This window comes from Cicer arietinum, chromosome 7 (genome assembly GCF_000331145.2).
Source record: "Cicer arietinum cultivar CDC Frontier isolate Library 1 chromosome 7, Cicar.CDCFrontier_v2.0, whole genome shotgun sequence".
Classification (NCBI taxonomy): Eukaryota; Viridiplantae; Streptophyta; class Magnoliopsida; order Fabales; family Fabaceae; genus Cicer; species Cicer arietinum.
Window position 1 is genome coordinate 10,976,416 of NC_021166.2, and position 11,793 is coordinate 10,988,208.

General features: G+C 27.4%; 1 protein-coding gene across 1 annotated transcript; it reads right to left on the reverse strand.

The window, feature by feature from the left end:
* Positions 1-277: 277 nt before the first annotated feature.
* Positions 278-5,567, reverse strand: LOC101490153 (acid beta-fructofuranosidase-like). The gene is made up of 7 exons (XM_004515680.4): positions 5,084-5,567; positions 4,284-4,292; positions 2,157-3,013; positions 1,473-1,634; positions 1,144-1,379; positions 909-996; positions 278-820 (listed from the first exon to the last, which is right to left on the reverse strand). The coding sequence occupies exons 1-7, from the start codon at positions 5,502-5,504 to the stop codon at positions 617-619; spliced, it is 1,977 nt and encodes a 658-aa protein (XP_004515737.1). The 5' UTR covers positions 5,505-5,567; the 3' UTR covers positions 278-616.
* Positions 5,568-11,793: the final 6,226 nt, after the last annotated feature.

Here is an 11,793-nt window from a genome sequence, read left to right on the forward strand (position 1 = left end):
ATTGCTGCACTACATTCTAGCATTAATTTTTATAACAAAATTCACTCAAAATTCAAATTATACAATAAATGAAGTAAAAAATGTCTAATTCAAAAATATACAAATGAAGAAGTAAATAATAAAAATCTAACAAAATTAATTACATTCCCCTCAGGATTCGAAATTCAAAATTTAAATTAATTAAAATAAGATTTATAATTTATAAAAAATAGACTAGTTGATGATGACCCATTTTAATACAAAATATTATCGACCTAATTTGACCAATGATCGTATATTAACCATCAACTTAGAGATTTTTATTAGAGACATGGAGAACATTAACATCATATTTCTCTAATGAACAGATCGATCTCTTCCAACATGTGCTGTTGCAAAAATAAATAAATAAATACATGTGGGGCGATCAAATTACAATGAAATATTCTCAAAATAATTGAACAAAAATTGGGGAATGGATATAGTACAAAAGCCCACAATGTTGAATGGATTGGTGATTCATTAAAGTTGTTGGGTACAACTTGCCAACCAAATAATTTCCCCTTATTTTGTGTTTGTGATTATGTGTCTTTAATCTCCAATTTAATTTAATTTAATTTAATTTAATTTAATTTATTTAGCTCTTCTGATCAGGGCGAAATGGGTGTATAAATGCGGAATTCATCTGCCAAATCTTAAGAGAGGCTGTAACAGTGGCCTCAGTAGCATTGTTGAATAAGAACAATCGAGCAGCTCCATAAATTGCCCTTGTTGGATAAACTCTTGATGTCACACATGTCCTTCCACCTTGAGCAAAGCTTTCAACAATTGAATGGTCCACCTAAATTATAATAACAAACAAATATTAAACATACATTTCAACAATTAATGTGCATAGGATATATACTCCTTTGGAAGGCTCAACTTACCAATATTCTTAGGGACAATTTTTCTCCTTTAAGTACTGGAACTACACTCCCAAATATTTGCTTATGGACATCATTTGCTTGAGAAGACCTACAAAATTAGTTTAACTAAATCAATATTGAATTTATAACACCAAAATAGATAATAATCATAATAATAATAATAATAATTTTATTTCTTGAACTAATTTATTAGTCAGCATAATTTCAAGTTCAAAAAAATCATATAATTAAATACCTTGATTGATCAGAGCAGAAAGAAGTCTTAAGGTTTCCATTACTTCCTTTAACAACATAAAAGTACACAGGAGTATACTCAGAAAGACCATCATCTGCCAAAACCAAAAGACCAAAAGGTCCTAAGGCACCACGTTGGGAAGCTCCACCACTGATGCTGCACTCATACTCTAAATTGGTATGAGCCGTTTTCTCCAAAGCTTCTTTGTCTATCTCAAATTCAGCTAGAATGTCCAACTGTTGTAATCATATATACATCGTTAAAGGTCATGTAATTAAAGATCGTGTTTAGATATGTTTATTTATATTGACAATATTGTGAGCACAAACCTGTGTGGCAGTTTCAATATCTAGTGACATCACTGTTCCTGGCTTGGCCTTCAAATTTTTAAATTCATTGCTTTTTAATCTCAAACTTTCCACTTCAGCAACAGGCCATTGAAGTAAATTGCTACCAGTCTTCTTGTCAAGCTTCACAATTCGTGGAATGCTCTATACAATTTAAAATTTAATAGTGTCATTTGTTGGTTTAGAGAATTAGAAATTGGATATCCACACATTAAACCCAAAAAATATCATATTTTTTAAAATAATCACTTTTAGGCATCCATTTGTTACGATTTAAAAAGTTAAAATCTAAAAGAATCATTTTTGAATGGAAAACTATTTTGAATAGTTTTGTTACAATTTTTTTTTTAAATTATCACTACGGTAAATAAACATAAAATAGATTCCATTTTTCATAGTCAAAATCACTTATTTTTTAATTTATAAACAAACAGGTCTATCAATCCATTCTTTTATTATTTAGGATAATGATAGTAAAATAAATAAATAAATTTATACATATTATTAATATTAAATAATTTTTTTAGACGTCTAATTAGAACTTGTTATTTTAATGTTTAATTTAAAATACAATTTTTTTAAATACATATGTAAGTATTTAAATAATGATAACCATTTAATTATTTAAATGAAATGAAATTCTAAAATAATATAGATTAAACATACCTGAACAGAAGCCCAACCTTTGGCCACATCAGCATATTCACTATCAGATTCTCCAATCCAACCCCACAAGACTCTCCTATGCTTTTTCTCATCATAAAATGTCTTGGAAGCATAAAATATGCCATAATCATACCTTAGTCCAATACCAACATCATTTTTCAAATCATCTGCTACAAACTTAACCTTCTTCTCATCATAAATCCCCAATGCATAATAATCATGTCTATCATCATCCAAGCTCACTTTCATCACATGTTTAACCTCATCCCCATTAAAAGAAGTATCCAACCCATTTTCAGATTTCTTAGAAACAGGAAAAAAGTCCACACACTCCCACATACCTGTTCCAGGAACAGCATTAAGCAAACCCTGTTTACGCTCATAGGTCTTGAAGTCCACCGTGTCATAAACCAAAGCAACACCAGTTTTGTTAATCTTGGATCCTATGGTTATGCGCCATTTACCTTCAGCAGTAAGCCAAGCCGTTGTTGGATCGCGAAAATCCTTAGAAAGGATACCTGGTGGAGGGAAGAGAACCGGATTGGAAGGGTATTTGATCCAATCTACAAGGAGAGGGTCAGAGGGATCAGCAGGGTATGCAAGATTTTGAACTTGAACGGATTCGTTAGTGGAACCGGTGTATAACATGACGATTTGACCGTCAGATAAGATGGTAGCAGACCCTGTCCAAACACCGTTCTTGTCATACCATTCATCAGCAACCATTGCTAGTGGAAGGTGAAGCCAGTGAATCATGTCTCTTGACACAGCGTGTCCCCAAACTATGTCTCCCCAAACGGCACCGTTTGGATTATATTGGTAGAAAAAGTGGTACCATCCCTTGTAGTACATAGGACCTGAAATGTAAATTTTTCTATACTTGTTAACAAGTTGTTCATTGCTAGATTATTATTATTCTAAACAACGCTAAAGTAGGTAAAAATATAGCATAAGTATATTGTTGTCATTCTAACACTAAGGAAAAACATATTGTCACACATTCAAGGATCTCAATTGTTGGATGAAGATTAAACGACTCGTATTTTAACTTTACTAAATTGTCTTTAGAATACAATTCAAAATATCAGTGGTTTCATCTTCATTCAAATTCTCAATTGTGGGATTCGCGATAATGTGATAGTGATGAGAATCCAAATTCTCTCCCATCAATAGATGAAACTCGTAATAGTTTATTCATACTTTTTAGCCTTTTCTCATCCTGGTATTATTAGATCTTGCTCTCCTACAACTGCGACATCTCGCATTCATACATTCAAGACATTGATATTGGTCGAGATCAGACAATTTAAATTCAAATTTAGTATTTTCATTTATAAGATAAAAGTCTTCAATTTTTTAGGACGTTCAGTGGTCTTTGAACTTCTACCAATGTCTCAAATGTGTGAACGCATAATAATCAAAATGTTGCAATACGAACTGGGAAATACTGGTGAATTTCCTCACTTTCTCTGTCATAGTTTTTGTTCTCTTCTTTACTCTTCTCTGTCTCAAGTGAATGAGTGAGAATTATTTTTGCGTTCCAAATATTTCGTATTCCAAAATCTGATGGTGTGTGCAATTTGACCAAAATAAAACTGGATTGTTCTGGTTGGAGTGTTGGACAAAGATTGTGGTGACAGGTGAGTGATTAAAAGAAAATAAAAATAATAAGACAACTAGGTAAGTGATGTGATTAGAAAGACAAAATTTTAAAACACATAATAGAACAAGTGCGAAAAATGTATAAAACACGTGAAAATAAAGATTGATTCTGGTCCTCTCCTTTTTTTGGATAACTGATTCTGATTCTATCCTTAAAAATTTGGTAGATCCAAAATTGTTGAATTTATTATGCTTTGGCTTATTAACTTTGTGAAGTGACATAATTTATGGTGTTTTATTACCAAAACACAATTCATGGAGCCTCAAAATTAAAGGGATTGTTGTGGACCCCGATCAGCTGTATATGGGTCCTACCATTTGAATGCTACTAGTATTATTTCTTACAGCAATCAATTCAACCCCACAAATGACCAAATTAAACAAAAAATTAGCAATGAATGGATTAAACGAATTAAAACTAGTTAGGCAAAAGTTAAAAGGAGAAAAATCAAAAGTGTCCCTTACCGTTAGGATCTGAAATAGAGTAAAGTAGCCAACCAGGTTCCCCCATTAGTCCAAGCCAACAGCATCAACCAAACAAAAAATAAGGAAAAAAATAATCAGCTTGAGATCAAAGAGAAATTGAGTTGGTAGTAATACCACTACTTGTCAATTGTCACGAACATTCAAAACTAGTCACAAATTTTATTTTAATTACAATTACAGTTTCAATTGAAACAAACCATTCCAGTAAGACAGTTTCTGATTCTATAAAAAGTTCATTTTTCAATAATTAAATAAAATATGATAAAACCAAACGAACAATTTCTTTTCGCCAAAAGTGCTAAACTATGCAAATTACAAATGTCGTCTTCGTCTCTTTTCACTATTTTCCTTTCTGTTGATTATAACGACGGAATTTCAATCCATGATGCTTGGAAAGGAACACATATTCTACGTGAAAAAGAAAAAGTACCTTTTAATCTAATTTAAAATGAAATCTCTTAAATCGATATTATTTTCTTAATCACATATCTAAAAAATACTCTGTCCAGTTACAAATATAAACAAAATAAAGTAACATATTTAGTTTTAAATTTTGAATCAACATCAATTTTTTGTTGTTATATTTTTACTTATATTTAAGATGGGACTAGTAATTAATATGGATGTGTTTGTTGTACGTTGTAAATTAATTAAATTAAACCAACTGAATCAACCAAGAAAATAATAAAATTGTGAGAATATCATAATTTTACAAAAGCTACATTGTGCTCGAGTGATTTGTGATTTCAAAGATGGACTAAAACGATAGATCTAGTTACCGTTCATCCAATTCTTCTCTGGCTGAAAATGAAAAGCCGTTCTCTGCCACGACAGCATAGTATTGTTCCAAGGAAATGATTCTGTTTCTCCAACCTTATTACCGGCGGCGGAGAGAAACATGTTTGACTTCTCCGACACACCGGCGGAGAGAAACATGTTTGACTTCTCCGACACACCGGCGGAAACACCGCGCGACGAAGCAGCAGGCACCGTGATAGGTTTGGTTGTTTCATGAGATATTGTGGATGACGATGAGACGTGAGCATGAGGGACAGTTACGTTGGAGGCTCGGTAGCCGCTAAAGGCGATTAACGAAGCGAGTAAAAGTAAGCCGGTAAGGATGAGAAGAAGGTTGTTACGGTTTCCACGGTTATTGTGGGCCCCATTGAGAAGAGGAGTGTAGGGAGAGTTGTTTGACATGGTGTTGGGGTATGAAGTAGAATGCGTGAGAAATGATGAAAAGAGAGAAATTGAAGATGTGATTAGGCAATGTATGTATTTATATATATATTTTGAGCAAAATAATTACTAAGGCTGTCCCTGAGTCCCACAGACTGGATAGATCGATGAAAGTGAAGGACGTCTTCACATGAAGCATGAGGAACAAACATCAACCAACCAATGGGAGGGACCGCTAAAGGGGTCAGAAAAAAGTTAAATCTTAACAAATAATTTTTTTAATTTTGTCAGGTGAATATTATTATAATATCTATTTTAAAAAATTCATTATGTTTATTTATTTAATTTATACTTTAATAATTAAATAAATCATTTTATAATTGAACATTTTATTTTTAATTAAAATTATTATGAAAAATATAATTTAGAAAAATTTAATAATATTAAATTTAAAATATAAACAAATTCATTTATAAATAACATATCATTTAATTATTAATTATTTAACTTAATAATGCTAATATATATTAATTTTTAAATATACTTGAGCATTCCTTATTGTAGTAGACGGTCCTACGGTTTTCTAACACAATCATTTCTGATGACTCTGGTTATTGTTTTTTTTGCTGTCCAAACTGCTGTTTTATTGGTTTTAATAATATATGAGGAGTTTCTAAACTCGATCCCTTGTTGCCATTGCTCTTCAGTTTCTATTGAAGTCTATCTCCTAGAGATACTCAAATTTTATTAATGATCAATCACATTTATTTAGAGGTGTACAAACGATGGATTTGGTTGAATTTGGAGTGTTTATTTAACTCTAATATTTGGTCTTTAGATTTTAATTCGTCTTTTAATTAGATTAAATTCAATGAGTTGCGGGTTCATTAATAACAAAAACAAAATAAAGACAAGGTCAAGTAGATCTCAATACGAAACGTGACATAGTAATTCTTAAACTTTTAAAAAAACAATTATGCATAAAGAATTTTTTTTTTAGAGATAGTGAATCGATAATTATATAAAATAATAACAAAATAATAAGCATTTATTTAAAAAAAAATTGAGACGAAACGAATAATCTAAGGATAATTTCGATCATTTTTCTACTTCAGCTTTATCTTGTTCTTATTTTTTTGAAATTAGGTCAAATTTATTACATTACTTACAAATCAAGATAAATTCAGACTAGATTTTATATACCCATAATTTTTTTACGGTAAACTTAACAATTATTCGTTATATTATTCATCCAAATCAAAAAAGTAGATGGCTAATCTCTAAATCGGGGTAAGAATGACTTTGAATTTGGGAGTATAAAATTTATATGTTAAAAGATATTAAAACATTAATTTAATCATAATATTATTTTTAATAGTAAAAATATAATTTAAATACAGTGTTAATGAGTAATAAATTAAATATTTCTTTTTAAATTATTCTTACACCAACATTTAAAAAAATATATTTTATGAAAAAATACTTAGTTGAGAAATGTAATTATAGATTTAATTGCAGTTTTATTCATGCATCTTATTTTCATCAATTTACAAAATTAGTCCTTATATTTAAAAACTCAATAGTTTTGATCCATTTCTCATATTTTTTTTATAACTAAAATATGATAATTTAAGATATTTTAAATGATGTGGTATATGATGAGATAATCTAGAAGTATCTAGATGTATTAATTATTTATATGTTCTTAATTAAACTACAATAATAAATAATTTGAGAAGTTGAAACTAAAGTTTTTAAACGATTTTATTGCAATTTTCATTGGTATTAATCATTCAACATTATCTCATCATATACCACAACATTTAAAATATTTTACGTTATAATTTTTAAGTTAATTTTTTTGATGAATGAGCTAAAACGTTAAGATTTTAAAATAGGAGAATATTCACAAATTGAAAAAAATAGATGATCAAAATTACAATTAAATCTATAAAATATATTTTTTATTTTATTTATATTACTTACTTCATTGATAGTACCTTTTTTAATTAATAAATTACTACTATTAATTTTGATGTCGTTTGATTTAATACAAACTTGTAATGCATTGTGTTTTAACATGAATTGGGACATACAGTTTCTTAAAAAAAAATATAAAAAAGTGGTCGGTGATGTTTTATTAAGACCAAATCGATAAGAAGAATTGAGAGGTTAAGACAAAAAGTAATTTTTTAACTCAAATAATACAAACCTAAATTTAATATATTAACTTAAATACAATAAATGTCATAAATATATTTTAAATAGTCTAGATTATTTGCTAATTTTAAATAGATATACTATTTACACAATTTTTTTTAGTGAAGAGATAATTTTTTTATTAATAACTGACAACACCTCATATATTACTATTTACACAGTTGAAAGATAGGTAAAGTATTTTTTAATAAAAATATAGAACATCTCCATATGCAAATGTAGGTGATTAATTATTTGAGGTGATCGACAAAACTATGGCCGACAATGAACCATATGAACTCAAACATCATGACTCGTTGAATTTGGTTTATTAACTAAATAAGTTGATTTTAAATTTAATAAATAAATAATTAAGCTGAACTTGAGTTATATATATATATATATATTGAAATTTGAATCTGCTTCATACGGATACAATATTCTTTTTTTTTTTACAGAGATACTTTAAAGATAATAATAGTTTAAATGTTTTATAGAAATTGTACTGATTGCTTAAGAAACAAAAAAAAAAGTGGACGGATATTCACGAATAAGAACATTTTTTTGTCTTCTAATTTAAATTTAATGACATATATAGAATAAATGTCCTTATTTATGAGTATCAGTCAAGTTTATTTTCTTCTTTAGCCCGTCAGTTTCTATAAAACATTAAAACTATTATTATCTCTAATTAATGAGTATGTCAAAATTGATTGGTTTAAATAATTGTTTATGAAATTCAAAAACTCATTCATGAACCTGCAGAAAAAACTTACCATTTCTCAGACAATAATCTTATCCAACTATATTTCTCTTTAATTGTGATTGAAATAATGAAAAAAACAGTACACTTTGAACTACGAATTAATTTTAATATATTATTTAACTGTTTAAAAATAATGAAGAAAAAAAATGATCAGGTTTAATTTTCTTGATTAAGTATCAAACTAAGATATTTAGTTAGATTTTAATCATTTATGACGAAGATCAGTTACGATATAAGAGGTCATGGCCACTTCAAAATTTTCTTATTTGATAAAAATAGATATATCTACAATAATATACTCTAATGGAGAATAAATACATAAACACAATAACAAGTAATAGGTAGCCGATATAAAATTTACCCAACTTACAAGAACCCCTGAGGAGCAACAACAAATATATAAAAACAAATTAATGAAAATAACAAGACGTAATGAACACTAATATTTTAACGTGGAAAATCCTTCAATGCAGGGGATAAAAAACCACGGGTCGTCCAAACTAAAAAAAATTATAATCAAATAAGGGTACAAGAGAGTCTCAAAATGATGCACAAATTGTGCCTACAACCAGTCAAAATAACAAAACATTAAAGCCTACAAATGAAGAGCAAGAAGAAGAAAAACACCCAAAAAACCTAATGTTGTGCGAGCACGATTTCTCCTCCTCCTGAAATTGTTTCGCCGATCCGACCGTTGAAATCGAAGATATGAATGTTACGAATCTGTTGTCCAAAAATCAGCCCGATCTAACGGTTAATGAAAACGATATTTTAGTGGTAATAGAAATTTTTATAAACCCAAATATTGTATGGTTCAACTCTTCATGAGAGCGGTTTTTGTTATTTTTATTATAAATATAGTAATTTATTTAACAAAGTTGTAAATACTTGAATTCAAACCATGTACTTTTAATACATTCAAAAATTAGCATTGGTACTACACCAAAATCAAATATATGTAATTAATTAAAAAATATTTTATATATAATTTAATATTTTATATTGACTCCCCAATAAAATTTGTCAATATCTGCCACTATTGACGACCTATTTATAGACAATTGAAAAGTTTAAGTATCCATTTAAAATTTTCAAATAGATCAAGGACCCTCCATCGTACTTAAGCCATAGAATAATTCCAATGATATAATAACTTATCAATTAATTCATACGGTCCAAATTTATTATAAATTAATTTAAATTAATTTTTTTTTATCAAATTTTATTTATCTCTCACAAAACATAGAATTACTACAATTCCTTTTTTTCAATAATCAAAAGTTAGAAAGAAAAAAAAAAAGGAATTTCTTATAATTCAACTTTTATATTTGGTATTCATTTGACAAAATTGTGGATGGCGATGATCTTTGCCCCCTTATAAGTTCTGCCAGCACATGCGTATGTAACACTACAATGTCGATTGATTGTCATTCTTTAAGATTTTGTTTGTGACTTTGAAGTAGAAGGAGCGAGAAGGGTTTTGAAATAAAGGAAGTAAGAAATAGAATAAATGAAGAGTTTTAGGAGCAGATAGTTCCGAGGGTTTGGTTTTATTCATAATACAAATTTTTCTATTAGGGAGCCTTCAAAAATTATATTAAAGGGGAATTTTGGAGGCTTTTAGAAGACTTAGACAAATTCTTCATATCATTTATATGTTATTATAATATTCTATAAATTAAAATATAAGCATCTCTAATTAGTCTCTATAAAATCATTCTCTTAAAAAATATAAAAAAATTATCTCTATTTTTCTATTTTTTCCTCCCTTTATATTCATCCCTTTTCCTATCCTCCAAACTCCCAAATAAAGTCCCGTAATTTCAATTTTTTTTCCCAATTATTGTTGTTTGTTGTATTAGTCGAATGAATTTAATTTATATGCACCGTATAAACAAAATTTACATTACAATCATTGACAACCATTAAATTATTGGTGATGTTTGAGTTTTATTAAAATTACCTCAAAAATCATTCTTGTGGCAATGTAAATTTTCTTATCTTTAATAATACATAACAATTAAATTCTTAGTCGGATTATTTAGTTCAATTTTTTTATAATTATTTGAGACACTTACGAAAAAGTTGGGTAAAGTTATCAAAATAATATGACATCAATTAGGCCTAGTCTGAGTTGTATAAGACTTTGTACATATTATTATTATTATTATTATTATTATTATTATTATTATTATTATTATTATTATATATAATATTTAACAAATTATTTTTTAGGCCATGTATTTTGAAAAACTTATATCGTTGTATTAAAATAATTTTAAATCCATAAATTTATCTTATTACTTTTTTACAAAATTTATTTTATTATCTTGTAGTATAGTATATTTTTATCTTTTTACATAAATTAAATTTTTAGCTTTTTTAATCCACCCTATAAATTTTTAATTTAAATTTTAGACATTCTATAAAAAGAAAATCTAAAGAAAACAAAAGCATCCATTTATCATCATTCATAGCCAATAGACAAATTTATAATTTACTTTTAGCGGAAAATCACTTTGAATAGACATAGTTAAAAATCAACTCTACGAAAGAGTCTTTAGTTTTTATTTTGAAAACTATCTAAAACTAGATAGATGCTAACCCGCGTATTGCGTGGGTATATTTTTATTTATTAAATTTAATTGGATTTAGAAGAAAAAAAATATGAAAATTTATGTCCTAATTAAGTATTTATATCAATAATATATATACAATTTTACCAATATAATTAATAGAAGAGAAGTATCAATTTAGACGAATGACTTGAATAAATAAAGTACCGTATTAATATTGAGATCGTTGGATATGTTAAATATTGAAGTAATATATTTGATAATTGAAATTAAGATATACAATTGAGTTACAAAATATATTACTTTATTGTTGAAACTAAAAATGATTAAAGTAAAATACTTGGAAATACATTCATCTTGTATTTTACTTTATTACTTTTTTGTTGTCTCATTCGATCATTTTAATCATACATCTTTATGGTAATTGTGAATTTTTTTATTTTAAATCGGATATATTAGAATTTTAATTTACAAACATTCAAATTGTTATTAACATTAATAGAGTAATCATAATGATTAACATTTTGGTTTCAAAATCGAAATCCAAAATTTATAACAATTACAAAATATTAATCCTCAAACAATTATAAATATATATTAAATATAAATAATTGCAAATGAATTACTTTAATTTCATACCAATTAACACTATAAAACAATAAATTTAATTTAAATAATTTCAGTAAAATAAAGTTGACCAAAATTCAACAAACATATTTTGTCCATCATTTCTAAATATTTATATGCTATATATATTTACCAATATTCA